Source organism: Ailuropoda melanoleuca, chromosome 12, assembly GCF_002007445.2.
Source record: "Ailuropoda melanoleuca isolate Jingjing chromosome 12, ASM200744v2, whole genome shotgun sequence".
Classification (NCBI taxonomy): domain Eukaryota; kingdom Metazoa; phylum Chordata; class Mammalia; order Carnivora; family Ursidae; genus Ailuropoda; species Ailuropoda melanoleuca.
Genome location: NC_048229.1, coordinates 37,136,596 through 37,162,767, shown reverse-complemented (window position 1 = coordinate 37,162,767; position 26,172 = coordinate 37,136,596). Strand labels below are relative to the sequence as shown.

The 26,172-nt window shown below is 49.4% G+C and overlaps 1 protein-coding gene across 4 annotated transcripts; it reads right to left on the bottom strand.

Annotated features, from left to right (window-relative positions):
* Nucleotides 1-116: 116 nt before the first annotated feature.
* Nucleotides 117-26,172, bottom strand: FBXO17 (F-box protein 17). 4 transcript variants are annotated; one of them, XM_034638934.1, is made up of 7 exons: nucleotides 25,908-26,171; nucleotides 11,145-11,259; nucleotides 6,679-7,045; nucleotides 5,866-5,977; nucleotides 3,919-4,014; nucleotides 2,966-3,101; nucleotides 117-1,115 (listed from the first exon to the last, which is right to left on the bottom strand). In XM_034638934.1, the coding sequence occupies exons 3-7, from the start codon at nucleotides 7,022-7,024 to the stop codon at nucleotides 972-974; spliced, it is 834 nt and encodes a 277-aa protein (XP_034494825.1). In that variant the 5' UTR covers nucleotides 7,025-7,045; nucleotides 11,145-11,259; nucleotides 25,908-26,171; the 3' UTR covers nucleotides 117-971. The 4 variants fall into 4 exon arrangements, with proteins under 4 accessions (XP_034494825.1, XP_034494824.1, XP_034494823.1 ...); XM_034638933.1 differs by lacking the exon at nucleotides 11,145-11,259 and having other exon boundaries at nucleotides 25,892-26,171; XM_034638932.1 differs by lacking the exon at nucleotides 11,145-11,259 and having other exon boundaries at nucleotides 25,908-26,170.

The following is a 26,172-nucleotide window of genomic DNA, read 5'->3' as shown; positions in this document are numbered from 1 at the left end:
GCACGGAGCTTAGCACACCTCCTAAAAGTTCTTGTGATTGGAAACATCCCACAAGGCCTTTTAGGATCAGGGCGGGGGCAGACAGCGCATTGATTACAGACAAAAGTCCCCCATTGTTTCACATTTAGCACCGATTTTATTGAGCTAGTTTATTGTGCCCAGCCAGGGAAATGGCGGGAGACGCTAGGGAGGCAGACAAAAGCGCTTTCCCTCGTGGTGCGCCTTGCTCTTGGAGCCTGAATGCAAGAGAGTGGAGGAAAGGAGTCTGTTGCCCAGCGGAAGGGGAGCTGCCCCTGAGGTAGGGGCAGGAGGGGGGGCAGGGACATGGTTTGAGGATCACCAGGAACTTGGAATTCGGAAAGAAATGGCACCAGCCAGGCCCAAAGGGGCAGGTGCTGATGGGTGGTGCAGGAGGAGGTCACACAGGCCCCACAGCTGAATCCCAGAGGCCCCCAAGACCACAGAAAGGGTTCCCTTTGATGCCCTTGTTGGTGACCTCAAGGAGAGACTGCCCCACCTAACCTCTGCTCCCTGCCAGCAATTGGCTTACCCCACAAACATGTGGACGGGAGTCACTGTCCCGGGTTGTCAGCGGCTTTCCCCTACTGTTACAAATCCTGGTTTGGCCTTTGTTTTTTGACTCAGTCCACCAACTGACATCCACACGTGTAAGAAAACAATTTGCAAGCAAAGTAAACATCTCTTGAGTTACTCTTTGAGTAACTTCCCCACCTGGGAAGCTGGGGAAGTTGCGAGCAGCCTGGTTGGATCCCTGGTTTCTTGCACAGCACGTGGGCCACCATGTTGAAGCAGCAGCAAGTGGGGTTCACCAGAGGGCCGCCAGGGATGGGCCACATGGGACCCCCACTGTCCGCTGGCTCCCGGCTGGGTTCCCAGCTGCAAAACTGCCCTTCACTGATGATGTTCGGCAGATGGCAGTACATTCTAGAAGGCTGGATCAGCCTGGCTGGCTAGGACAGGCGGATCCTGACCCTCACACTGGAGTGGGTCACCAGGGCGCCATAGTGCCCCACCCAGGAACGCGTGTCCCTCCCATACTGCTCAAAAGACACGTAGCGGATGCCCTTGCCAAAGTTGGTGAAGACATGAGACACCTGCGTGGGGAAAGAGAGTGGGAGGGTGAGGACCTGGCGGCCCTTCCCTTCCTCCACCTCCTCAACGGGCATTCCCCAAGACCAGCGAGGTACCAGGCCCTGCTTTAGGCACTGGAAGTGACAGCTAAGAAAGAGTACAGCAGCGAAAAAAGCAAAAAGGCCCTGCCCAGATGAGGCTGACAATCTAGTAGGGGACTCAGACACTGAAGACAGCTGGGAGTAGGGGGCAGGGGGGTGGGGTTGTACAGTCAGTGAGCAAAGGCACCACTAAGACTACATTTGAGCAGACACCTGAAGGAGGGGAGTGAGCCATGTGGGGATCAGGACGAAGAGTATTCCAAACAGAGGAACAGTCCTGGGACGCCTGGGTGGCTCAGTCGCTTAAGCGCCTGCCTTCGGCTCAGGTCATGATGCTGGCCAGGGTCCTGGGATTGAGCCCCATGCCAGGCTCTGCTTGGCCGGGGAGCCTGCTTCTCCCTCTGCCCCTCCCCCTGCTTATGCTCACTCTGATGAATAAATAAAATCTTTAAAAAACGAACAACTTTCTCCCTTAAAAAACCAAAACAGAGGACCAGTCAGCACAAAGGCCCTGAGGTAGAAGTGTGCCTGGAGCAGAGAGAACAGGAGGTGGTGTCAGGGAGGTAAAGGGCGCATCACGTGGGGTCTTGTGGGCCATGGAAAGTCTTTGGCTCTGGTTTTTCCTAACGCTTTGCAAATTTTTTTTTAAATTGAGATAATATTCACCTAACAAAATGCACCATCTAAAACTGTACAATTTCGTGGTTTTTAGTGTATTGTATTCACAATGTTATGCAATTATGACCAACTATCTAATTCTGGAACATTTCCATCACCCCAGAAAAAAGCCTCATATCCATTAGCTGTCACTTCCAATTCCTCCCTCCCCCTAGCCTTGGCAACCATGCATCTATCTCCTTTCTCTCTCTATGTCTTTGCTTATTCTGGACATTTCCTATACATGCAATCCCACAGTGTAGCCTTTTGTGCCTGGCCTCTTTTCACTTAGCATGCCATCGCCAGGGTCCACCCATGTTGTAGCATGGATCCATACTTAATCCCTTTTTATAGCTGCATGATACAACTTGGGCTTTTCCTCTGAGGTGTAGCCCTAGGAGGGTTACAAGTAGGGGAGACTTGTGATCTGATTCACTTTTAAATGGGATTTTTCCGGATGTGTGTTAAGTGGGGAGGGAGGGGTGGGGAGGAGGAGATCAGGAGAGGAAACAAGAAGGCCTCCTCAAACGTTTTTTTTTTTTTTTTTTTTTTTTTTTTTAAGAGCGTGCCCAAGCTGGAGGGGTGGGGAGGGGGGCAGAAGGAGAGAATCCTGAGCAGGCTCAATCTCATGACCCTGACATCATGACCCAAGCTGAAAACAAGAGTCAGACGCTTAACTGACTGAGCCACACAGGCGCCCCACAAAGGTTACACTGATAACAGGCGCGGTGACTCACAGCACAGCTTGGGAGCCAGCCTGGGTGTGAACGGAGCCCCACCTCCTTTAATGTGACTTGAGGTCAGTCCCTTAACCTTGCATGCCTCAGTTTCCTCGAATCTAGAGTGGGGATAGAGGCAAGGACTTTGATTTACCACTGCATCCCAAGCACCTAGAGAAGTGCCCAGCACACAGTAGTTGGTCTGCTAATGAAATGAATTAGTTGGCAAAACTCTTGGAAGAGCGCCCGGGGCGAAGTAAGGGCTCAGGGATTGTTAGCAGTTATTGTTAGAGACCTCCAGCCGTGATGAGGGCTGAGAAGGGAATCTGAGAGGGTGGGAAGTGGGGTGTGTCTTTGCTTAGGTCAGGGGTGGTCCGGAGGGCAGTCTGGACCCACCTGTCGGCAGCCTCTCTCCGTCCACTGAAGGACCGGGTTGGGTGAGGCCGAGAACTTGACCACTTCGTTTTCGTACATGTCCAGGAGGCGGACCCGGAGCCGGTAGATGCAGCCACAGTTCTCTCGGGCACCCCACCTGCCAGGTGGTGGTGAGCCTTGATGCCCCGGCCACCGGCCGGGTCGCGGGGGTGGGGAGAGGGAGGCTGAGGGCTAAGCCTCCCTGCACTTTGATGAGGGTCTCACCCACCTCACACTCCATATGGAAAAGTCAGGGCCTGGGAATTTGCACGGAGGAGCCTGGGTGCTCTCGGGGTGGATTCTAGGGGCTTTGCCTTGGATGTGCGTGCGTGGAGGGGGAGGAGTATGGTGTTCAGGGAGGAACTACAACCTGTGAGAAGAGGAGCCTGGGTATTTTGGGGGAGGAGCCAGAGCCCCGGGGGAGGAGCCAGACTTTGTGTGGAGGGACAAGAGCGTGAAGGAAGAGCCCCAGTGCTTTTGAAGGAACTGGGTGCTGCGGAACCAGTGCCCAGTGCCAACTCTACCCCTCTGAGTCTCAGTTCTCAGGGCACAGGGCTCCGAGCCTTCCTGAAGACTTGGGTGTCCACAAGCCCTTAGGGTCTGTGCTGAGTGTGGGCGATGAGGGTGGACTGGGTGAGATGGGGTGCCTTGTTTCAGATCAAGCCAGTCCATGGCCCCCATGTCAACAGCCCTGGGGTCTGCTGAAAGGGGACAGGGAAGGGTGCGGTGGGGGGTGGTCTTCTGGGCTCATCAAGGCTCTGCCCCTCCCAACCTCCGCAACTGTGAGAGCATCCCCTCCCCCCTCAGCCTCACCATGAAGGGCACACAGTAGCCGTGGCCAGGCCAGGGGGTTGATGGGGGCACGGAGGAACCCTTGGTGCAGCAGAGCTGCCAGCCCTGATGGTGCTCGGGGAGGGTTGCCATTCTTTACTCACCAATCGGCCACACAGATCTCGATCTGGGCGCTGTCCAGCAGCTCCTGCCACACCCCCTCCATCACCAAGTCTACAAGCTGCCTCTTGAAGCACCATCTGGGAAGGGGAGATGGTGAAGGGATGCGGCAGAAAGCCACAGCCCAGAAATCACCTCCTCCAAGAAGCCCCCACCCCTGACAACCCTATCTGAAGTAGCCCCTCGGGGCTTGCTCTACTGGACAAGATGTATGGTGGGCTGGGCATTCCCACTGGCCTCTCCCTTCCCCTCCACCATCCTCCACCAGGCTCTGGGCTCTAGGAGGCTGACCTGCATGTCCCTAGCATTTGTGGGGACAGGAACACGGGTACAAATGGAGGCCCACACGGAGCAGGGAATCCTGGGGCCTCCTAAATAAAGTGCAGAGCCCCAAGGGCTAAGGTTGTACTGCCTGTATGGACAGGTCTCCCTTACCCTCCCCTTCCTGCTGGGTCAGCCAATGGGAAGCACTAGCAGGAGAGGGAAGGGCGAGAGGAGAGTACAATCCGGTTATTTAGCCTCCCGGCTCCCTTCCAAGGGATCAGCGTGGGCCTGCTGTGTCTCTCCATGAAAGGGCACAGCTCCAGGGGTCCTCTCCTCCTTCCCTGTTTTATGGTTCAGGAACTGCTTCCTCCCCTTATCCTTGTCAGGCCTTGGGCCAGCAATGACCCTTTCCCTCACTGTTCCTAACCTGGGGTTCATGTAGCATCCCTTGTGGTCTGCCTACACCTTTGTAAACGGTCCTTCTCCCCTGGTTTGAATATGCCATCATAATAGAAATAGTCTAGTCCTGGTGGAAGAGCTGATGAGTTGGCCAGTGGAAGAGAACAGAGGGCTCTGGGATGGACCAAGGTATATATAGAAACTTCGTAAGTGATTGAAGCAGCACACCACATTCAAAGGTGGATTAAAGATCTAAATGTGAAGGATAAAACTGTGAAGTTACTGGAAGAGATTATGAGAGAATACTGTTAGGATCTAAGGGTGGGGAAGGATTTTTCATGCAGAATTTCAAAAACAGACTCCAAAGCAGAAAAGAGGAGAATTTGATCATATGAAAATAACGACAAAGAACACCATGGACACAGTCAATACAGACGGTAGAGTGGGAGATCGTCCAGGATGGACAAGGGGCTAACATCTAAAATACACAAGGAATTCTTGTATAGCAACAAGAATGAGACAGCAATCCTAATAGAAAATATGAATAGGCAATTTCCAAAAGAGGTAATCCAAAAAGCAAACAAGCACACGAAGAGATGCTTAATGATTAGTAAATCAAAACATGCAAATTAAAAGATCAGTGAGACTTCACTTCACCCTTAATATACTGGCAACTACTAGAAAGTTGGATTATGCCACAGGAGAATGCTTGAACATGGGGGCAGGGAGCGAGGACAATGGGTGTGAGAATAAAGAGAATCAATCAATCAGTCAGCTGTTCTAATGTCTTCATAGAATTTATCACAATCACAAGCTCTGGAGCCAGATTACCTGGGTTCAAATCCCAGCTCTACCATGTATTAGGTGTTAGCTTCCCTTTGTGCCTGTTTCTTATTATCGAGTGGAGATAATGCTATCTATGTCGCAGGGTTGTTGCCAGGATTCAAACAGTTATATGTAAAGCATCTGGCATCGACTAAGTCCTCTAACAGTTTGTTGTTTTGTTGTCATCATTATTTTACTATTTATGTGTTTCATGTCTCCTGCACCCCCTTTCTGAATTCCCCCTTTCTGAATTTTCCCTGTACGTCTGGCATTTAAAACAGTGCCTGGTACCTGGTAGGCCCTCAACAAATATCTGGCAACTATTTGACTGACTAAATACGGGAAGGAGAGGGTGAAGGCGAGTGAGGGTGAGGATGAGGACGGAGGGTTAGGGTCCTTCTCCCTCCCCGGGGCCCTTGCCCCAGGGATCAAGGGCCACTCACTGGAAAGAAGTCACGAAGCAGGTCTGGGAAGGAGCCCCCGGCACCAGTGTTAGGTTCTTTTCCACGGCCCAGCCATTCCCGCCATGCTCCACCTCCCAGCCTCTGAAGCCCTCTGTGGGATACAACAGGGTTGAAGAAGAAGGATTCACGGGCTGCTTGCCCAGCAGACAGCCCGCCACTACCAAGCTTGCCCCGCCCACCAACTCCTCCCCCCCGCGCTCCACCCCCGGTTTCTTCAACCCTGGCCCCGCCTCCCAGCCGCGTCTCCCTTCTGCGCCTCAATCTACTCGGCTTCTCCCTGGCCCCGCCCCGGGCTCGTGCCATCATGGCCCCACCCTCTCCTACCATAGCCTTCTGCCTCCTCCGCCTTGGCCCCGCCAACTGGCTCAATTCCCCTCCCCCCACAGGCTCTCTGGGCGGCTTCAAAGTTCTATGCAAGCTCCGCCCCCGCCAGCACCCAATCAGCTTTTCCCCAGCCCCCTGGCTCCTCCCTCCTTAGCCCCGCTCACTGAGTCGGCTGCGGTCCCGGCTTGCATCATTCCTGCCCCGGCCCTTGGCTCGTCCAGCGCTTGGTCTCCCATCCACTTCGTCTCCCCCTACAGCCCACAGCACCTGGCCCCTCCCACCCAGTCTATCTCTTTCCCAGACCCTCCCGGAAAGTTTCCCAAGAGCTTCTTCCCTCGGCCACGTCTTCCTGGCTCCCTGCCCTGGCCCCGCCCCGCTGCATGCATCCCGGTCACGCCCACTCTGTCCGGCCCGGCCTCCCATCCCACACCACGCTTCGGTCTACCCGGCCCCGCCCCCGGCACGCACGCTCTCCGCAGGAGTTGAAGATGAGGTTTCGGCCGAGGGGCGCGCGCAGGCAGTAGCGCGCCAGGGCGCAGAGCGGGAACTCCTCGTCCTCGCTGTTGGGCGGGCAGCGCTGGGCCACCGCGTAGAGTGCGCGGCCCTCGGCGCTGCGGTCGCGGGCCAGCTGCAGCAGCCACACGGTGGGCCCGTCCACCACGTCGCGCCAGGCGCGGCACACTGCGCGACAGCGCGTCACCAGCGCGCGCGGGGGCACGTGGCTCAACACCTGCACCAGCAGCTCCGGGGGCAGCGCGTCCAAGGCTAGGGGCGGGTCCGCGGGCAGCCGTCGCCGAGAGGGCCGGGCTCCCATCTCCGGCCGGCCGCCGGAGACCTGCGGGTTGAGAGGGGTCAGCAGATAAGGGCAGTTTGGCCTCCCTCCCCTCTCCCAGGACGCAAGGTCCCTGCGACTTGACCATGACCCCACCGGCTCCAGTGGAGGGCCGGAGGACTGCCACCGCCTGTGAAAACCCGACACCTAGTTACTGCCAGTTGGCTCTGAGGGCAATTGGCTTCTCATCTTTCCCCCTCGAGCAAAGGGGCCCTGGTCTGACCAGGACTCCCGCAGAACTGCTGACCACAGGTTCGGTATCTGGCTGGTGTCAGGCTAAGCAGTTCACATGTATGACCATGAGCACAGAAGAAAACAACCGAGGAGGGAACCGTCTCCACCCCCGTACGCCGACCTGCCCCAACCCCTCGGGCCTTTGGAACTCATGAACTGTCTCCAGCAAAATCTATTTCCTCAATCTCTTCACTGAACATTCTTGTCACCTTGCTCTAACCAAAACCCAGCTCCCCTCGAGGGCCCTTCCAAGTTGGTAAATCTTGCTCCTTGGTGCTGCCTCCAGACCATTCTTCCCTCTTCCCCCAAACTCCCCAGCTATGATTCCGGTGTCGTCAGGGTAGATGGTTCACTACCCTGCCTGTGCATCACCCAGATCACTACTCACTTCATGATTTTAGCTCCAGGCTCCCTGCCACTCAGGCTGCTCTTCTCAACATTCCTGGTGATTTCCACATCCAGGTAGATGATCCTTCCTTCGGCCACCTGCCTCTCTGCCCCTGACCTGCTCTCCTCTCAGCCTCTCCCTTCCATGGTCACACCTAGACTTTGTGTCAGTAACCACAGACTCTTCAGAACCTCGATCTCAGGGAGCTCACTCGCCACTCCTCACCCCTTTTCTCTCCAGCTCTTTCCTTCTAGTGCCCCACCCCCACAATCCTTCCAGGCCACTGTGAACCCCCATCCTTTGTGTCTACCTCCTTTTCACGCCCCTCATCCCCTCAAGTCCTCATTTCTTCCTTATCCAGCTTAAGTTGCTTAGAAAACCATTAAAAACATTCTTTGCCCATATCCTTGTCTCTGGCTTCCCCTAACACGTGACACTGGTTCAATCCAGCCCTCCACCTATCCTGTGGCTGTACCCAGTTTAAGGTGGCTGAAGAACACACAACTCCACCGGCTGGTCTCACTTCCAGATTGTGAACTTGACCCTCAAGCCGGGAATGCTGCCTGGCAATCAGATAACATTCGTTATCCACAGACTCCTCTCTAGATAACTCTTTCACACCTTCTCTCCCAGCCCCTAGCTCCTCACACCTCCTTCCACCACTTCATTCTCCCTCTGCTGCTTATTTTGCAGAAAAGATTACAAGCGATGAGAAGTGAACTTTCACAGGTACCCACCACCCTGTCTACCACCTACCTGCCCTGTGGCCTCTGTGCTTTCCCACAGTGACTGCCCTGCAAACATCAGCCCTCTGTGTGACCTGCTCGCACCCCTTCTGCCCACTGCAGGTCACAGGCTCACAGTTCTTGCTGTCTGCTGCGACTTGGATTCCCCCTCTGCACTCGATCATTCTCAGCAGCCCACACAGTGTCATCCCTCTTGTCTGAAAACAAACCCACTCTTTTGACTTCACCTCCTCTTCCAGCTCTGGCCCCATTTCTTTGGCCCTCTTTACAGTAAAACTTCTCAAAAAAGTTGTCACCAGTCTCTGCCTCCGAATTTTCTCCTTCTGTTCTCTCTTAAACCTTCTCTAATCAGGCTTTGCCCCCCTGCCCCTGCTCTGAAATGTCAAGGTCACCAATGACCCCTTTGGTGCTAAGTCAAAGGCAGGGTTCAGTCCTCACTTTGACACTAACACTGACACTGAGGGTTACTGCCTCTTCACTTGGCTCCAAGCCACCACACCCTCTGGACGCCTCCCATTCGCTTAGTGGCTCCTAGTGCATCTCTGGCTGTTCATCCAGTCGGATGTGGCAGCGTCAGAGACTGGTGGTTAAACCTTCCGTATTCTCCATCACCGCTCACTCCCTTGGGGATCTCGCCATTCATACACTCCCACCTGGCCCATCACTGTCTCTCTGCTTCTTTCCCCAGTTGTCTGTTCCTCACTAGTAGCCAGGTCGGGTATGAGCCCCTGAGTCAGGCCCTGTCCCTGTCTTGCTCAGAACCCCCCCCCCCCGCCCAGGGCTCCGCCTCACTCTGGATAAAGTCAGAGTCCTCACTGTGGCCCACAAGGCCCCACACAGTCTGCCCCCATCACCTGCTTGCCCTCAGCTCCCCCTCACCCACTCTGCCCAGCCAAATGAGCCTCCACACCTCAGGCCCTTTGCACAGGCTCTTCCTTCCACCTGGATCCAGAGGATTTCTATGCTCACCTCCACACTTCAAGTCTTTGCTCAAATTTTAGCTTCTCCATGAGACCATCCTTGGCCACCCTATTTCAGGGCCTCATGACCACCACCTACTCCCCCGTCCCTTTGCCTTACCGTATACTTCTCTAAAGCTCTTATCACCTCTTAACATACCACACACATAAGTATATGTAATTTACTTAAGACCTTTTTTTTTTAAGATTTTATTTTAAAGTCATCCCTACACCCAACATTGGGCTCAAACTCACGACCCCAAGATCAAGAGTCGAACGCTCTACAAACTGAGCCCGCCAGGTGCCCCTACTTAATACCTTCTTCACCACAAGGGCAGATCTGTAGCTCCTTTTGCATCCCGGATACCAGTGTCCACACCAGTGCCCGACACACAGTAAGCGTACAATGAGGAGATGTTAAGTGAACAAACCAACGAATCATCACATCAGAAACCCACTCCACAGATGAGGAAACTGAGGCACAGGAAGGTGAAACACCTTTATTTAATGAGAACTCAGTGATTGGGCTCAGACCTAGTGAGAAACTCATTTCATCTTCCCCATCAGGGCGGAAGAGCCTCGAGATGAATGCCTCGTGGCTGGATCCTGCCAGCCTGGGTTCAAGTTCTAGCCCTGCCTCTAGCTAGTTCTGTGACCAAGGGCATGTCCCTTAATCTCTCGTGCTCTGAGAACGAGGATGTTAACAGTGCGTGCTGCACGGGTTCGTTTTAAGGATGGAATGGGTTAATATTTGTAAAGCACTTAAGAAAACTTGCTCGGGGCGCCTGGGTGGCACAGCGGTTAAGCGTCTGCCTTCGGCTCAGGGCGTGATCCCGGCGTTATGGGATCCGAGCCCCACATCAGGCTCCTCTGCTGGAAGCCTGCTTCTTCCTCCCACTCCCCCTGCTTGTGTTCCCTCTCTCTGGCTGTCTCTATCTCTGTCAAATAAATAAATAAAATCTTTAAAAAAAAAAAAGAAAAAGAAAACTTGCTGGTATCTCAGAAATAAGAGTGATATTCAATTAATATTGAACACTAAATTATGTTAGTTGCTATTATCATTACACATCATAAAAGAATGATGAACAGCCATTTAGCTACAATTTTTTCGTCTAGTGACATTTATTGGGCCCTTATGAAGCCACTGTGCCAAGAACTGGGGCTGGGTCATTTCATGAAATCCCATCATCTTGTTTAATAGGCAAAACGATCACGGGAGGTTGCCCTGGGTTAAGAGACTTCAATGATCTAATGCTTGTTATGTTGTCTAATGTCTGTAAGTGCCCCCAACTCATGACAGCTGTTATTATTTTTAAATAAGTTGATTAAGGTTTTGTTAAGGGGCGCCTGGGTGGCGCAGTCAGTTAAGCATCTGACTCTTGGTTTCGGCTCAGGTCATGATCTCAGGGTTGTGAGATCGAGCTCTGTGTCAGGCTCCGTCCTCAGCATGGAGTCTGCTTGATATTCTCTCTCCCTCTGCCCCTCCCGCTTTTGCTCTCTCTCTCAAATAAATAAATAAATAAATAAATCTAAAGAAAGAAAGAAAAAGAGGGGAAGGAGGGAAGGAAGGAAGGAAGGAGGGAGGCTTTATCAGGCTAGTGAGCCATGGACATGGCAAAATGTGGAACACCCCCTTTACCCTGATACAGAGTTATAAGGCAGGCTTTAAGAGACAGGGTGTGATTTTTTTCCCCAAGTGGTTCTTATTGCATTAATAATTAGCTGCCATTTGATAGCAAGTCCACCAGTTTGCCTGTCACGGACATGAAACTCACCAGAGTGTGGTTCCCAGGCTTGACTGAGCTGGTCACTGGCAAACAAGGGATCTCTGGAGCTGGGGCGGCCCCCTCGCAAAATGAGGGCAGACAGGCTTCACCAAGGAGCAAGGACCTTCAAGGGATGCACCTTATGAGCCCCGAGTATACAAAACCCTTGTTTGGGGTGCTCTGCTGAGGGCCATAAGGAGCCTCATGGCCACCATGTCCACACGGCTGAATGCCAACCACTGGCTGGGTCAGTATGGGACACGTAAGGCACGACAATGCTCTGCTGTCAGAGTGTTTGGGACTGTGTGTGTTTGGGGGGGCGCTTATGTTATTGGCTGGCGCAGTGACTGGGGGACGCTAATGGTATGCAGCTTCCAGGACCCACGATGCTACTCAGACCACAATGGCTATAATAAGATAGGCTCTCTGACATGCTCTGCTAGGACTTGACCACCCTCCATTCAGAACTGGAGTCCACACCCCTCTCCCTGACACCAGCAGACCTTTGTGACCACTTCAACTTTCAGAGCACCACAGATGTGACATTGCTAAGGGATTTCGAAGGCTGGGTCATAAAAGAAGATACAGTCACCGCCCGACTCTCTTGGGATGTGTGCCTTGGGAGCCCTGAGCTCGGTGGAGTGCCGCTAAATGTTTAACAACTAGCTCTCTAGGAGAGAAAAAGAATCTGGGTTCTTAGCGTTTGCTGACGTCTGGGTAAATACACCTACCGTGACTGATGGCAAGCTACCAACGTCAAGTCCCCGAACCATGGAGCTGGAGAGCTGCCCACAATGTGCTCTCAGAAACCTGAGCAAGCCGCACACCCCACACACCACGGCCCGAGTCACCACTGAAGTTAGGCTGCCCTGAAGAGACCCAAAGAAGGCAGAGAAATGCCTGGGGAGCCCCGGCTGTTCGAGACTCATTCCAGGTGCTAGACATTGGGGGTGGGGTGGGGGATAAGCCTTCCGATGACCCACCCCCAGTCACAGTCAGACGGCGCTGTAAGCGAGCCCCTAAAAACTGCGTATCTGAGCTCAGCCAATCCCCAGAGCCATGAAATAATAACATCAAGGTTATTGTTTTAGGTCGCTGTGTTTTGAGTAGTCTGTTACTCAGCACTAGCTAACGCGGACGATGCTCCGTGACCCGCATTGCGTGGGCTGGGTACCTTCTACAAGGAACCGTCCTGCCCCAAATCCCAAAAGAGGCCCGGATGAGAAACAGTGGCTGCCCTGACTGCAGACCCAGACCCATCTGGGTTCAAATCCTGACTACCCACTTCCTGCCTATGAAACGTATTTATCTCCTTTGAGCGCAGTAAATGTAATTCAGGAACAGCGCGTTTCTTTGATATTTTTTGTTTGTTTTTAAAATCATGCTGTTTTTAAGTACTGACTACTGGTTTATTATTATTTTAAATTTATTTTTATTTGTTGCCTGTTCCATGAGGCTAATTCTTTCTTTTTCTCCCCCCCCCTTTTTTTTGGTGGTAAAATTTACTATCCTAGGGGGCTCCTGGGTGGCTCAGTTGGTTAAGCATCTGCCTTCAGCTCAGGGCATGATCCCAGGTCTTGGGATCAAACCCTGGGTCGGGCTCCCTGCTCAGTGGGGAGTCTGCTTCTCCCTCACCCTCGGCCTCTCCCCCCTCCCGTGTTTTCTCTAAAAAAAAAAAAAATCTTAAGAAAAAAAAACTATTAAAAAAAAATTCTAACCGGACCAAGGTATAGTCATTTAGAAAGCATTCTATTTCTGTTTCCTGATCTGTGGCTGGCTATAGGTGTGTATTTACTCATAAATATTCATCAGGCTGGAGAGTTTAGGTACTTTCTGTAAAAGATTTAGTAGAAACAGTAACAATAAAAAAAGAGATGGGAGTCCACGGAAAGAAACAAAGAATGTGTCCAAAAACCTCTCCCCAGAGCTCTCAAACAAAATATGGCACTTCTCAAAATAAAGGCACCCCTGGAAGTGAGTGAGCTGGCTTATCTCTCTCCTCAGCAGTTCCTCAAATTGTGTAGGGCCAGAGACCTTTTTATAGAGACTGGAAAATTTTGCCCCCAAATACCTCCATGACTCAGTGATGACATCATTGACATGGTGTGTTTGCTGGAGTACACTCACAATAACCATTATTTTATGATTATTATTTTTTTCTGGCTCTGGGAATTGCCCGGGCACAGGTCAGCAGTTCTCAGGGGCTCCTGAGCACTTGGCATCAGGCAGTGGTGGGGCCGGGTCATCTGAGGGCGTACTGGGTCCCACGCCCAGCGCCTGGCTGGGGGGCTGCACAGCTGGGGCTCTGCCCGCAGGCTTTCCTCTCTCTCCATACGGTCTCTCCAGCTACAGCACACTTCTGACACAGACCAAACAGTAGAATGGCATCGTCAAGTTTCCTGATTCATTAAATGGTCTTCATTTTATACGATGCTTTGACTTTATTGATTTTATGACTTAATTTGTATGGGTTTTCATCTTTATTAATTTTAGCAGTTTTTAGTTTATTCAAAAAACACTTTTATTGATTTTATCAGGTAATAGTCTACTAGACTAACTTATGGGTAACTCATATATTTATCAGCCTATGTTTTTACTTGCTGTGATATTTATACCCTTTTGTACTTGAAATGTCATTTCACTAACTTGTTTTGTTTTATGAACGCGGAAGTCTGAACAAACTATTACTATGAGGAGTGATACTTCAGGATCGGGCTAAAAAATATGTGGGTATTGTCACTGTCTCTCTAAGAGTTAGTGTTTATTCTCTGTATAATTATTTAAACTTTCCTGTATGCTTGAAAATTTTCATTATATGGTCTCAGGGAGAGAAATGACCCAACTGTCGAAGATTCAGTATCTGTAAACCCTATTAGGACCCATCCGTGGAGGGCAAGGAGCCTCTGAGGGTTTTCCGGACCTGGGACTGCTGCTCCCAGCAGGACAGGTGGTGATCAGGAGCTCCCACCGGAGGCAGATGATCTGGGTTCAAATCCTGATTCTGCCTCTTCTTGGGCATCATGTAGGTAGGCTGCTGACCTCTGGCTCAGCCTCAGTTTCCTTGCCTGTAATATGGGGATAACTACTGCTTCTACTTCTGATAGAGTTGCTGTGATATCCCTACGCCATGCTCAGGACTCAAGGAAGAAGACCCACTGGTAAGGAAGCAACGAATAAATTTTTGTTCTAAGGATGAGGATTTGATAACCTGAAAGCATTAGATTTAAGGTGAGATGCCTCTGCAGATTCCCCTGGCGAGGGAGGGAATGGGAGAAGGGAGTGGGTGCATGTGACCCTCACCTCCCCCTTTATTTTTTATTTTTTTAAAGATTTTTTTTATTTATATGACATAGAGAGACATCGAGAGAGGGAACACAGGCAGGGGGAGTGGGAGAGGGAGAAGCAGGCTCCCCGCAGAGCAGGGAGCCCGATGCAGAGCTCGATCCCAGGACCCTGGGATCATGACCTGAGCCGAAGGCAGACACTTAATGGCTGAGCCACCGGGGTGCCCCTCACCGCCCCCTTTAAACTTCGCCAACTCCCCACGGCACCCTCGCTGAACGTGAACTCCTTAGAGAGAGGAAGTGGGCCACACACCAAGCCAGTGCCAATAACTACTTCCCATAATACCTCACGGAAAGATATGCACCACAGTGTGGGCTAGGCCGTCTCAGTGGGGGATTCGGGATGCATCTGGGCTGTGTTCGTGCACATGTGTGCATGTCTTTCTATTTATATGTGTACATGAGCCCTGCGTTTCCCAGGATCGGTTCCTTTAAAAAAGAACCTTCATTGATGTATAATTTACATCCAATACGATGCACACATTTCAAGTGTATGATGTTATAACTGTACACAGTTATACAGTATACAATTATAACTGTACACGACCGTGTAACCGTCACCACAATCCGGATATGGAGCATTTCACTCCAAAAAGTTTACCCCTTCCCAGTACCCCCACCCCCCCGACTCACTTCCATCCCAGGACCACCGCTAATCTGCTTTCTGTCACTGTAATCATTCTTTCCTAGAATAAATGGAATCATATAACGTGCCAGTTATCAATCGACTGCCTTACAGCTCCAAGTTGCCAAACTGCGGAGTTTGGCCATTTAAATCATTTTCCTGTGCCCGCTGACATGTTGAGTTTCTCCAGTAGAGGGAGCCAGAGGAACGTTACAGGAAGAAGCCTTTTTTTGGGTTCCAGCTTTCAGGCTTGGCTCCCAGGGCGGGCAGCTTCTCCAGGCCCCACTCCTGCAGTGTGCAGGCCTCTCCACTGCCCGGCAGTCAGCAGCACCCGCAGCCAGCACCTTGCCCTGCCACCCACCTCAGGCAGCCTCCTAGTGCCTGGAGTGAGACCCTTCCTTGTGAATTGCCTTCCCCAGCTTCCCAGAGGATGGACTTCTGGCCAGTTCCAGAAGGTGAATTTCCATCCAGTTCAAGGTACAGCATCAAAGGGACTCCTTTGCCCTTTGTGAGCCTCCTCCAAGAGTGCTCAAATGAGATCAGGGGCTGGGACTGTCATCTTTCTCAAGGTTTCGATCTTGGATCTTAGAGGTAGTCACTACTCCGTATGTCTCCTATCTCTGTATTCTTTAGGGTTCTCTATTTCTTAGTAGCTATTTCCCTGCTATAATTAATAATTCTGTATAGTAAACATTCTCCCTCCAAATTACTGTGTGGTTTCAGTCTCCTGACTGGACTCTGATACATACAGTAAAGCCTCCTCGTGTCTTCTTCCCTTCAGGGTAACATCTGCGTGATCCACGCACACTGTTGCACGTATCAATCAGGAGGTCGATTCTTTTTATTGGTGAGTTATATTCCATTGAACATGTAAACCACAAGCTGTCTCTCCACTCACCATGGACACTGGGTTGTTTCCTGCTTGGGGTACTACGAATAAAGCTGTTGGGGCGCCTGGGTGGCTCAGTCGGTTAAGCATCTGCCTTCATTCAGCTCAGGTCATGATCCCAGGGTCCTGGGATCCAGCCCCACGTTGGGGTCTCGGCTCAGCAGGGAGCCTGCTTCTCCCTCTCCCTACTGCTCCCCTTGGTTGTGCTCTCTCTTTCTCTCTCTGGCAAATAAATAAATAAAATCTAAAAAAAATAATAAAGCTGCAATGAACATTCATGTACAAGTGTTTGTGTGGACACAGGTTTTCATTTTTTGTGAGTAACTAAACTACCTAGGAGTGAAATTCTTGGATCGTGGAGTAAGTGTATATTTCACTTTACAAGAAAACATGCAATAATGTTTTCCAGCACACTTGTGCCATTTGCATTCCCATCAACAATGGAAGAGAGCTGCCGCTGCTGGCACCTGCTACTGTCAACCGTCTTTTAAATTTTTGACAGAATGGCTTGTTCATCATGCCTTCGTGAGTGTTCCCTCTACCGGACATTTTCCCTTATTAATTTTAAGCCTGTGCTCTTGAACTGTGGAGCTGCTGTGGTTTCTAAGCTGCAACATACGGGTTACAGAAGAATCGGCAGTAAGACAAGATCAAAATTCTTTGCTCTTTAGAATTGTTTGCATGTTCCAAGATGGAGTATGGCTTCCCCTTCAGGAAGGCAGACCGAGCTACTGATAACCAGGGCCTATACTAGCTTTTATTAGTCTTGGGTAGATTTTTTAAAAAATTTATTTATTTCAGAGAGACAGAGAGGCAGCGTGCAAAGTGTCAGCAGGGGGAGGGGCCCTAGGAGAGGGAGAAGCAGACTCCCCGCTGGGCAAGGAGCTGGATGCAAGGCTTGATCTCAGGACCCCGAGATCGTGACCCTGAGCCTAAACCAAGAGTCTGGCGCTCAACCGACTGAGCCACCCAGGTGCCCCAGTCCTGGGTAGATTTTTTTAAAAAGGCATCCCTTCAGGGTGAATGCAACCCTGGGGTAGCAGAGCCTGGCAATCTGAACAAGGGCTGGATTTGAGCCTCCACTCATGCTGCTGCCCCTGGCTGGCCTCATAATAGTGACATAGTGTCCTATGCTAGGTGCTCTGTAACTAGGATCCCAGGAATACCAAGTTCAAATGCCTCCGACAGCCGGGCAGTACCCTAAATGAGGCCTCCGGGTGGAAGAAAACAGGGAGGAGCAGAGGCTGGCAAACCAGAGGGTGCACCAGCCTGAAGGCTGGGCCAGTACTCGCTCTGGCAAATTTACCGCCAAGTAGGAAGATGGGCCCACTTTGGCCACATCTTCTGGTTTCTCAAAAGAAACTGGAAATCACAGTTTTTGTGAGGAATCACCTAATTTTTCAATGTTAGCAATGCATAAAAGAAGAAAAATGAAAGCACAGCATGGGCCAGATAAGACAGATCTGCAGACCTGGGAACGGAATGCGTGTGGTCATTTTGGGACTTCTGTACTATCCCAGCTGATCTCCACACCATAAGGAAACCGAGGCCCAGGGAGGCAAAATGACTCACATAAGGTCGCACAGCAGTCAGAAGTGGAGTGGGGATTGGAATCTGGGCGATCTGATCTCCCTCTCAAGGGGCATCCTCTCTAGGGACTGCAAAGGCATGAAAAAGCAAGGTGAACGGAAGGGAGCCCATCAACAAAAAAGAAATGTCACTAGATTTAAGGAAGACAGAAAGCAGCCAGAAGTGTTGGGGCTAGCATTGAATTCAAAGTCGGGACAAGGGAGCCTCAAGGACCTCCAGAGGGACCCACAGTCAAGGGTCCAAAGGGGGGGGCGCGCCCAGGGTGGGGTAGGCATGCAGATCAGGAGTGGGAAAGTGAGGACAGAGGTTAGTCCATCTTTGAACAAAACTGTGCCTAGGGGCTCCCTGCACCCTCTCCTCCCTCCTTCATGTTTTCCCACACAAATCTCAGGCTGCCCAACGTTCACACACAAGAAAAACAGAACCGTACAGGATGACTGTCCTCTAAAGGAACTGGATGAAGCCTCTGGGACGTGCCCAGGCTGCTGGTGTCCCTGAGCATAGCCTTTCCCATTCTGGCATCTGGGAGTGAGCTCCAAGCAAAGACTGGCTTCTCCCGTGCTAACACTAATAAATGTTGTCTCAAAACTCAGAGTTCTCAGTCATCCCTTCAACTGGACAAAGAAGCCAGTGGGAAAGCAGGACTATATTTAAAACAGCCCCAGGGGCGCCTGGGTAGCACAGCGGTTAAGCGTCTGCCTTCGGCTCAGGGCGTGATCCCGGCGTTGCGGGATTGAGCCCCACATCAGGCTCCTCTGTTATGAGCCTGCTTCTTCCTCTCCCACTCCCCCTGCTTGTGTTCCCTCTCTCGCTGGCTGTCTCTATCTCTGTCGAATAAATAAATAAAATCTTAAAAAGAAAATAAAAATAAAACAGCCCCAAATTTCATACCAGTTACTTTTTTTAAAAAATCGCATTTTGTTAAGTAATCTCTACATCCAATGTGGAGCTCGAACTTATGACCCCAGGATCGAGTCACGTGCTTTACCACCTGAGCCAGCCAGGTGCCCCATCATACTAGCTACTTTGAAAAAGTCACCCAGCCCCTTGTTTGTCTGAAAATGTGACTGGATAAGCAAGGATCACCAGATGCTTGAAGAAAACTCACAGCCTGAAAGAGAAGTATTAAAGTAAACGGGCAGAACTATAGTGAACTGACTGACCCCAGTGGAAAAAGAGCAATTCAGAGGGCCAAAGGAACACATAAGGAAATTAGTACACAAGGCTGGCTTTAGGCTTTATGAGGATGTGACCGGCACAGTCACACATGGTCCTGTGCTGCAGGGGCTCCATGCGTGTTGTAATGCTCTGCTGTTACCAGTGAGATACTTTCAATTATTTTTATTTTTATTTTTTTATTTTTTTAAAGATTTTATTTATTTATTTGACAGAGAGAGACAGCCACCAAGAGAGGGAACACAAGCAAGTGGAGTGGGAGAGGAAGAAGCAGGCTCCTAGCGGAGGAGCCTGATGTGGGGCTCGATCCCAGAACACCGGGATCACGCCCTGAGCCGAAGGCAGGCGCTTAAAGACTGCGACACCCACGCGCCCCACTTTCAATTATTTTTAAACAAAGGGCCCGCATATGCGTTTTGCATTGGGCCTTGCAAATTATGTAGCTGGCCCTGGGTACACTTAGATCAGAGGAGATATTCAAAACAGTAAGAACAGGATATCATAAAAGGAAGAATGTCTTCTAGAAGGAAAAAAATCCCAAAAATAGATTGGGTAAGTTAGAAAATTTTTCTCAAAAGGGAAAAATTAAAGGGGCACCTGGCCGGCTCAGGCAGTAGAGCATGCGACTCTTGATCTTGGGGTTATGAGTTTGAGCCCCATGTTAGGTATAGAGATTACTTAAAAAAAATAAATCTTTTAAAAAAGGGAAAAATTAAAGCTATGACAAACTGCAGGAACAACAAAAAACTGCTTAAGAAAGTCATGGTCCAAATATGATATACACTAACTGTATCCATGTTACATCCATTTGACAAAGTGCAAGAAGAAAGAATCCATTTGACCTGGAGGCTAGGGGCATTCTCCTTAAATAGACCTGTTTATTGGTTTTCAGAAGAGAAAGATTGTATCTATGTATATATACCTGACATTTAACATTGTGCAAATTTAAGGTGTATGTGTTGATTTGATACATTTATATATTGCAGTGTGATTACCACTTTAGCATTAGCTAACACCTCTAATCGCGTCACTTAATTATCATTTCTTTTTTGTGGTGAGAATATTTAAGATCTGGTCTCTTAGCATAAAGGCTGTCTTCCCAACACACGGTGATAGGAAATCTGCATGCAAAAAAGATGAGTTTAGGCCTTTACCTCATACATATACAAATATCAACTCAAACTAAGCCATACGCCTGAATTGTAAGGGTTAAAACCATAGCATTTTTTAGCAGGAAATAGGAGAAAAATCTCATGATCTTGGGTCAAGCAAACACTCCTTAGCTATAACACCGAAAGTGTGATCCATATAAGGAAAAAATTGACTAATAAAATATCACCAAAATTGAAAACTTTTGCACTTCAAAAGACACCATTGAGAAAATGAAAAGAGAAGCTACTGATGGGCAGAATATACCTCCAAATCATATATCTGATAAAGGACTCATATCCAGAATATATAAAGAACACTTAACATTCAACAGTAAGACAAACAAACCAATTTAAAAATAGACAAAAAATTCAAAGAGACATTTTGCCAAAGAAGATATACATATGACTAACAAGCACATGAAAAGATGCTCAACATCATTAGTCATTGAGAAATGCAAATTAAAATCCCAGTGAGACACCATCTCATGCCCACCAGAAATGGCTATTGTTCAAAAGATTGGCGAGTACCTGGAGAAACCAGAACCGCCACATGTTGCTGGTGGGAATGTAAAATGGTACAACCGCTTTGGAAAACAGTCGGGCAGTTTCTTTAAAAGGCGAACATTAAAAAAAAAAAAAGTTAAAACATAAGCTTTCCATGAAATCCAGCAATTCCACCACTAGACTGTCTACCCAGGAGAAACAAAAAACACACGTCCACGCAAAGACTTGATTACAAACGTTCATAGGAGCGTTATCTATTTGGAAACAATCCAAATGTCCATCAACTGGTGAATGAGTAAACAAAATATGGTCTATCCATACAATGGATCACTGTTCAGCAATAAGAAGAATGGAGTATTGGTATATTTGAGAATATGAATGAACCCCCGAACACCATGCTAAGTGAAAAAAGCTTGACCCAAAAAGCCACATATTGTATGATGTATTTATATGAAATGTTCAAAAATGATACATCTAAAGGTACAAAAAATTAGTAGTCGCCTGGGGCTGGGCTTGGGAACAGGGAGGTGACCACAAACAGGCACAGGGGATATCTTGGAGGTGACAGAAATGCTTTAAAACTGGTGATGGCTGCACAGCCCTGTAAATTCACTAAAAATCACTGAATTGTACGCTTTAAAGGGCTGACTTTTACGGTATGTAAATTACATCTCACTAAAGCTGTCACAAAAACCCTGGAAACTCGACAGTGAAAGCCTATAAGACTTAAATATGGTAACAGAACAGACTGTAGATGTTATCAACCTTGACACTGTGAAAATAAATGTACAAGTAACAAAAGATGGGAAACGAAGGTGAGGGGGGAAGGGGAGACCCAGATGCTTGGCTCACCTACTTCCCATCCTGGGAATCAAAAGTTGCCAGAATAAAAAAATAGAAGTGAAGCCTAAAATCTGAAGTTACAAATGATCAATCGCAAATGATCTTTAAAACAGACAGTGTTTAAAAATTGGTGGAGGGGTGAAGCAGGGGAATATATACAGTTCCTCACTCTATTTCTCTTGTCATTTCATTATTATTCCCCTCCGTGACCCAAGTGCCCTCTGGGTCATGGAGTGGTAAATTTCCTTTGGCTTTTGGTATATTTTAACTTAAATGCAATGAACATCATGTGTAATAAAGAATATATATATTTTTTAAACCAACCAACCAACCAACCAATCAGTGCAAACCATCACCATAATCTACTCAAAATGCTATCAGCGAGAACTCACCTACAGTCCTGATGGGAGTATAAATGGGTCTAGCCACTGTGGAAACTAGATGGGCATTTTTCAATGAAGTTGAAAGTGTGCCTGTCCCATGATCCAACAATTTGATGCCAGAGCCAGTAAACACATACTAGAATATTCATGACGCGGCTGTTTCTAATAGCTCCGGTCTGGAAAGGACCCAGATGCCCAACCACTGTAGGATGTATAAGTAAATTAAAGGAGTCGCAGAATGGTACGCTACGTAGCAATGAATGGGAGTTAAGGACAAGCAACCCCAACGACACGGAACACCCTCCAAAGCTCCATTTGGGGTGAGAGCCCCAGGACAACCAGCAGCCGGAGTTGCCTGGGGGTAGCCCCAATCTACAGCGAACATCGTCCGGGGTGATTAGGGTAATTAGCCACCCCTATTGCTTCCAAACTTTCCTGGCTTGGGTGGTAAATTATCTACTCAACACCAACGGTGCTACTCTTAGATACTTCGCAAACAGGCTAAACGAATCAAATATTGTTTATAGATGTACACACAGGTACTAAAACCATAGAAAGAAGAGCAAAATAGGAAAATGAGGATCATAAAAATCAGGGTGGTGGTTCCCCCGCGGGAGGGAGAGGGGTATTAACAAGATGCACTGGGGGAAACTTCTGGGGGCTGACAAATGTCCTTGCAGTGGACCTGGGCCCTGGTTACATATTTCACAATTCTTTGTTAAACCGTGCATCTGTTTTCTACACTTTCCTGTCTGGATGGATGTTCTATTTCATAATTCAAAAAATATTAATGCTATCGATAAACACCACTGACGCTATTGGACCCAAGAAGGAAATGGTCTCATTTCATCTTAGCACAAATTACAATTCACATTTGCTGAGTGCTTTCTTTGTGCGAGGCACTCTGGAAAATTCTTTCTGTGCATCGTCTCATTCCCAGGAGGCAGCAGTGATATTTCTGGGAGAGAAGGCATCACAAGGCGAGCAAGGGACATTGCTTTTGGGAATTGCTGGTGATAGGCCACGGGGCAGGGCACTGGGGAGAGGGGAACGTTGCAGGTTCTCTATGGTCAGTCAGCCCTGGCTCAGCCCCACCCCAAACTCTTGTTCATGACCTTGAAGAAGTAGCCTTCCCTCTCTGAGTGGAATTTCCTCTCCGTAAAATGAGAAATGTGCAGGTACCCAATCCCTCTCTCCAGTCCCTAAATCCAAAAGCTCTGAAAACCGAAGTCTTTCCCAGATCCATTTGGGGCAGCACTGGGTCAAACTGATGGGAGATTCGATTATTCCACCGAGTACGAACATGCATTTCACTGAAGAAAACACCAGCGTGTTTCACTACACGGTGCTCCCCAGCCCCACCGGGGAAGGGAGGCGGGGGCTTCTGTAATGTTCAGAATGGGTTCCCCATGACTTGCCTCACATTCAGAAAGTCTAACATCTGGGCGCCAAAGTTTTAGATCACACACTGGGGACGTCTAATAATTCCCACCTCCTTGTGGTTATGGGAAAATTAAGCGCGATCAAGGCCCGGCCCCGGACATGTTAGTTACTATGTTTGTAGATCAAGTCCAGCCGTGGGATTGGAGAGCGCACCTCACCGCCCTTCAGAATCATGCCATCACTGAAACCCAACTACAGGAATGGGGGCTCAGGGGACCCGTGCCTAGGAAGTCAGGACCAAACACAGCAGGGCAAAAAATGGCCAATGGCAAGATCAGAGCCATTGGGTGAATTTTAAAAGGGAAAAAGAAAATGCCAAGTTCCACCTCTACCTCGGGGCGCCTGGGTGGCTCAGTAGGTAGAGCATGGACTCTTGATCTCAGGTCTTGATCTCAGGGTTGTGAGTTCAAGTCCTGCGTTGGGCGTGGAGCTTACATAAAAAAAAAAAATCTATCTCTAGGGAAAAAAGAGTAGAAGGAAGGGCCCGACTGTGGTTATGATGTTAGCATAGCACACTATAGTAGTTGAGAAAAACCCTTCACAAACTAACAGCCGTGGTTAGCTGCCCACAACTGCTCAACACACGTGGGGAGGCCTTCACAAAACCTCACAGAAGTCTCACAAACAGCTCCATGAGGGAGGTACCATTTTTCAGCTGGGGAAACTGAGGCTCGGAGAAGCGGAGCCATGGACCCAAGGTCACCCGACATGCAAGCGGCAGAGCTGGGATGTGAACCTGGGTGTGGAGGACTCCAGAGTTCCTGCTGCCGTCGGTCTGCCTTGATCCCCTTCTTAGTTTCTACCTTGTCTTACTTTATTTTCCCCAAATTTTACCACAAAAGTTTCATCACATGGAAAAGTTGAAAGAATGGTAGAATGTATGTCCCATGTTTTGCCATATTTGCTTTCTGTCCTTTGATGAATTCTTAGATACTTCAACGTGCATCCTCTAAGAAAGAATAAGAGGTAGGGACGCCTGGGTGGCTCAGTAGGTTAAGTGTCTGCCTTCTGCTCAGGTCATGATCCCAGGGTCCTGGATGGAGTTCTGCCTCGGCTGCCCGCTCAGCGGGAGTCTGCTCCCTCTGCCTCTGCCTGCCGCTCTATTTGTGCTCTCTCTCTCTTTGTCAAATACATAAATAAAAAATCTTAAAGAAAAAAAGAATAAGGGGTAATGAGCACTGGGGGTTTATGCAACCAACAAATCACTAAATTCTACCCCTGAAACTAGTAATACACTATATGTTAACTAAATTGAATCTAAATTAAAAAAATTTTTAAATAGAAAGAATAAGGGGGCACTATAGGTCTACACTACCACTCAACACCATTTCATTCTGCTATCTAACATTCAGTCCATGAACAACTTCCCCCATTGTCTCAAGAAGGTCTTTTGTAGCGGTTTCTTACAAAACTGGAGACACACACTCCTGGGGGTGGTGTCACGTCTCCTCAATCCCTTTTAGTCTAAAACACGACCCTCCCCTTCCATTTTCTTAAAGAGATAGTGCTTCTATAACAGGGAAAAAAAAAGGTAGACTCATTTCTATTTCATTTGTGAACCACATATATGACTTGATTGGATTAGTTTTTAAATAAATATAAAAACTCTATTAAAATATTATTAAAGCAGATTCCTCAGCCAGGCCTCACAAAATGGGGAGTCAACAGATCCTATAAATATTTAATGGACCAAGGAACATGTTTAAAAGGTGTTTTTGGGGTTTTTTGTTTGTTTGTTTGTTTGTTTTGATGTAACAAAAGCAGCCAATAGAGAAACAACAAGGAAAGTGTGATTATCCAGGGAGGAGGGAAACTTGGACACTAGGAAAGATGTCTCCACCTATTTTTAGTAAGGGATTACTGGACATTGTCTAAAAGTTGACAAAGTAAGAAATCATCCCAGAATTTGCTTTAAAGATCTGAAAGTAACTCCCGGAGGAATTAAAAAGAGCGAAGGTTTAAAAAGACGCACCACAGATCACAAGTTACTTTTGCCATTTCTGAAAAGTCATGTAATTACATAAAATTTCAACTGACTGTGGGGCCGGGGCTGCTGTTTCAAGGGCTGTGTTTGATGGAAAGCTTTGTCTGCCTCATTCGTCTTTTGTTCTTGTGTCGTACCGGGGCACTTAAAAAATTACTTGTTTTAAAAGTAGTTTCCTAATACTGCAGTCTTTCCAAATTGTTAGTTACTAGATGCTATCTGAAGTCGAAGGATCGAGATTGAAAGAACAAGATACGGAGCGTTACCATTACTCAACACTTGCAAAAGTTAACTTAGAAGAACAAAATTTAAATTGGGAAGAGCGGCGGCAGCTAAAAACAAAGTTGCTAAATCAAGAAACGGTGTTCGGAGACTTCTGATTCACCGATTTTGCGACGGGGCCGCCAGCCAGAAGAGACAAGCCAGAACGGGTAAAAAGTGGTCTGGCCTTTCGCTGGCTGCTGTGTACACGTGTTGATCGGGTATGGGTTTTTGTTTTTTTTTTTTTTTTGGCGGGGGGGTTATCCCAGGGTGGCCTCCGCTGAGGAGCAACTGGGTGGAAGGCGTGGGCGTCAGAGGACCCGTTTTAAAAGCAAAGCCCTTTCCATACCACCTGGGGCTTTTCAAACGTTTGCGGGACTCTGGGCTTAAAGGGGCGCAGTTGGCTGGCGCAGCCGAGGACCCCGGCAGGGCCCGGGGAGGGGGGCTGGGAAGCAGGACTCCCGGGGACCCGCCCCTCCCGGCAGGGTCTAGGGCGGAAGTCCTTCCCCGAGCTCCCCAGCTGGGAGTGGGGACGGGACACGGGTCCCAACCTGCGTCCCTACCTGTCCCGGCGCTCACCTGGCGGCCCGCTCGGAGGCGGCGGCGGGCTAAGATCCCTTTCCCCACCCAGCTCTGGGAGGCAGTCGGGGGGCTCCCTGGGATCGGCCCCGCCCAGGGAGCCCGGGGACCCGCGGTCTGGGCAGTCGGTCCTCGGCGGGGGGCGGTGAAGGCCGAAGGCGGGCGCGGGGGCCGGCGGCTTGGGAGATCGGCCGGGCGGGCGGCCGCCGCGGGCGGGAGCGAGGCAGGGGCGGGATCCGCGAGGCTGCCGGCCGGGGGAGGGCCC

Bases quoted from the DNA above. Each gene is read 5' to 3' on its own strand.
- FBXO17 (XM_034638933.1), bottom strand. From the start codon at position 7,024: ATGGGAGCCCGGCCCTCTCGGCGACGGCTGCCCGCGGACCCGCCCCTA. The intron at 4,015-5,865 runs GTGAGTGGCCCT...TCCCCTTCCCAG, and splicing joins TGCTTCGTGACTTCTTTCCA to ATGGTGCTTCAAGAGGCAGC. The intron at 1,116-2,965 runs GTGGGTCCAGAC...TTCCCCACGCAG, and splicing joins CGGAGAGAGGCTGCCGACAG to GTGTCTCATGTCTTCACCAA.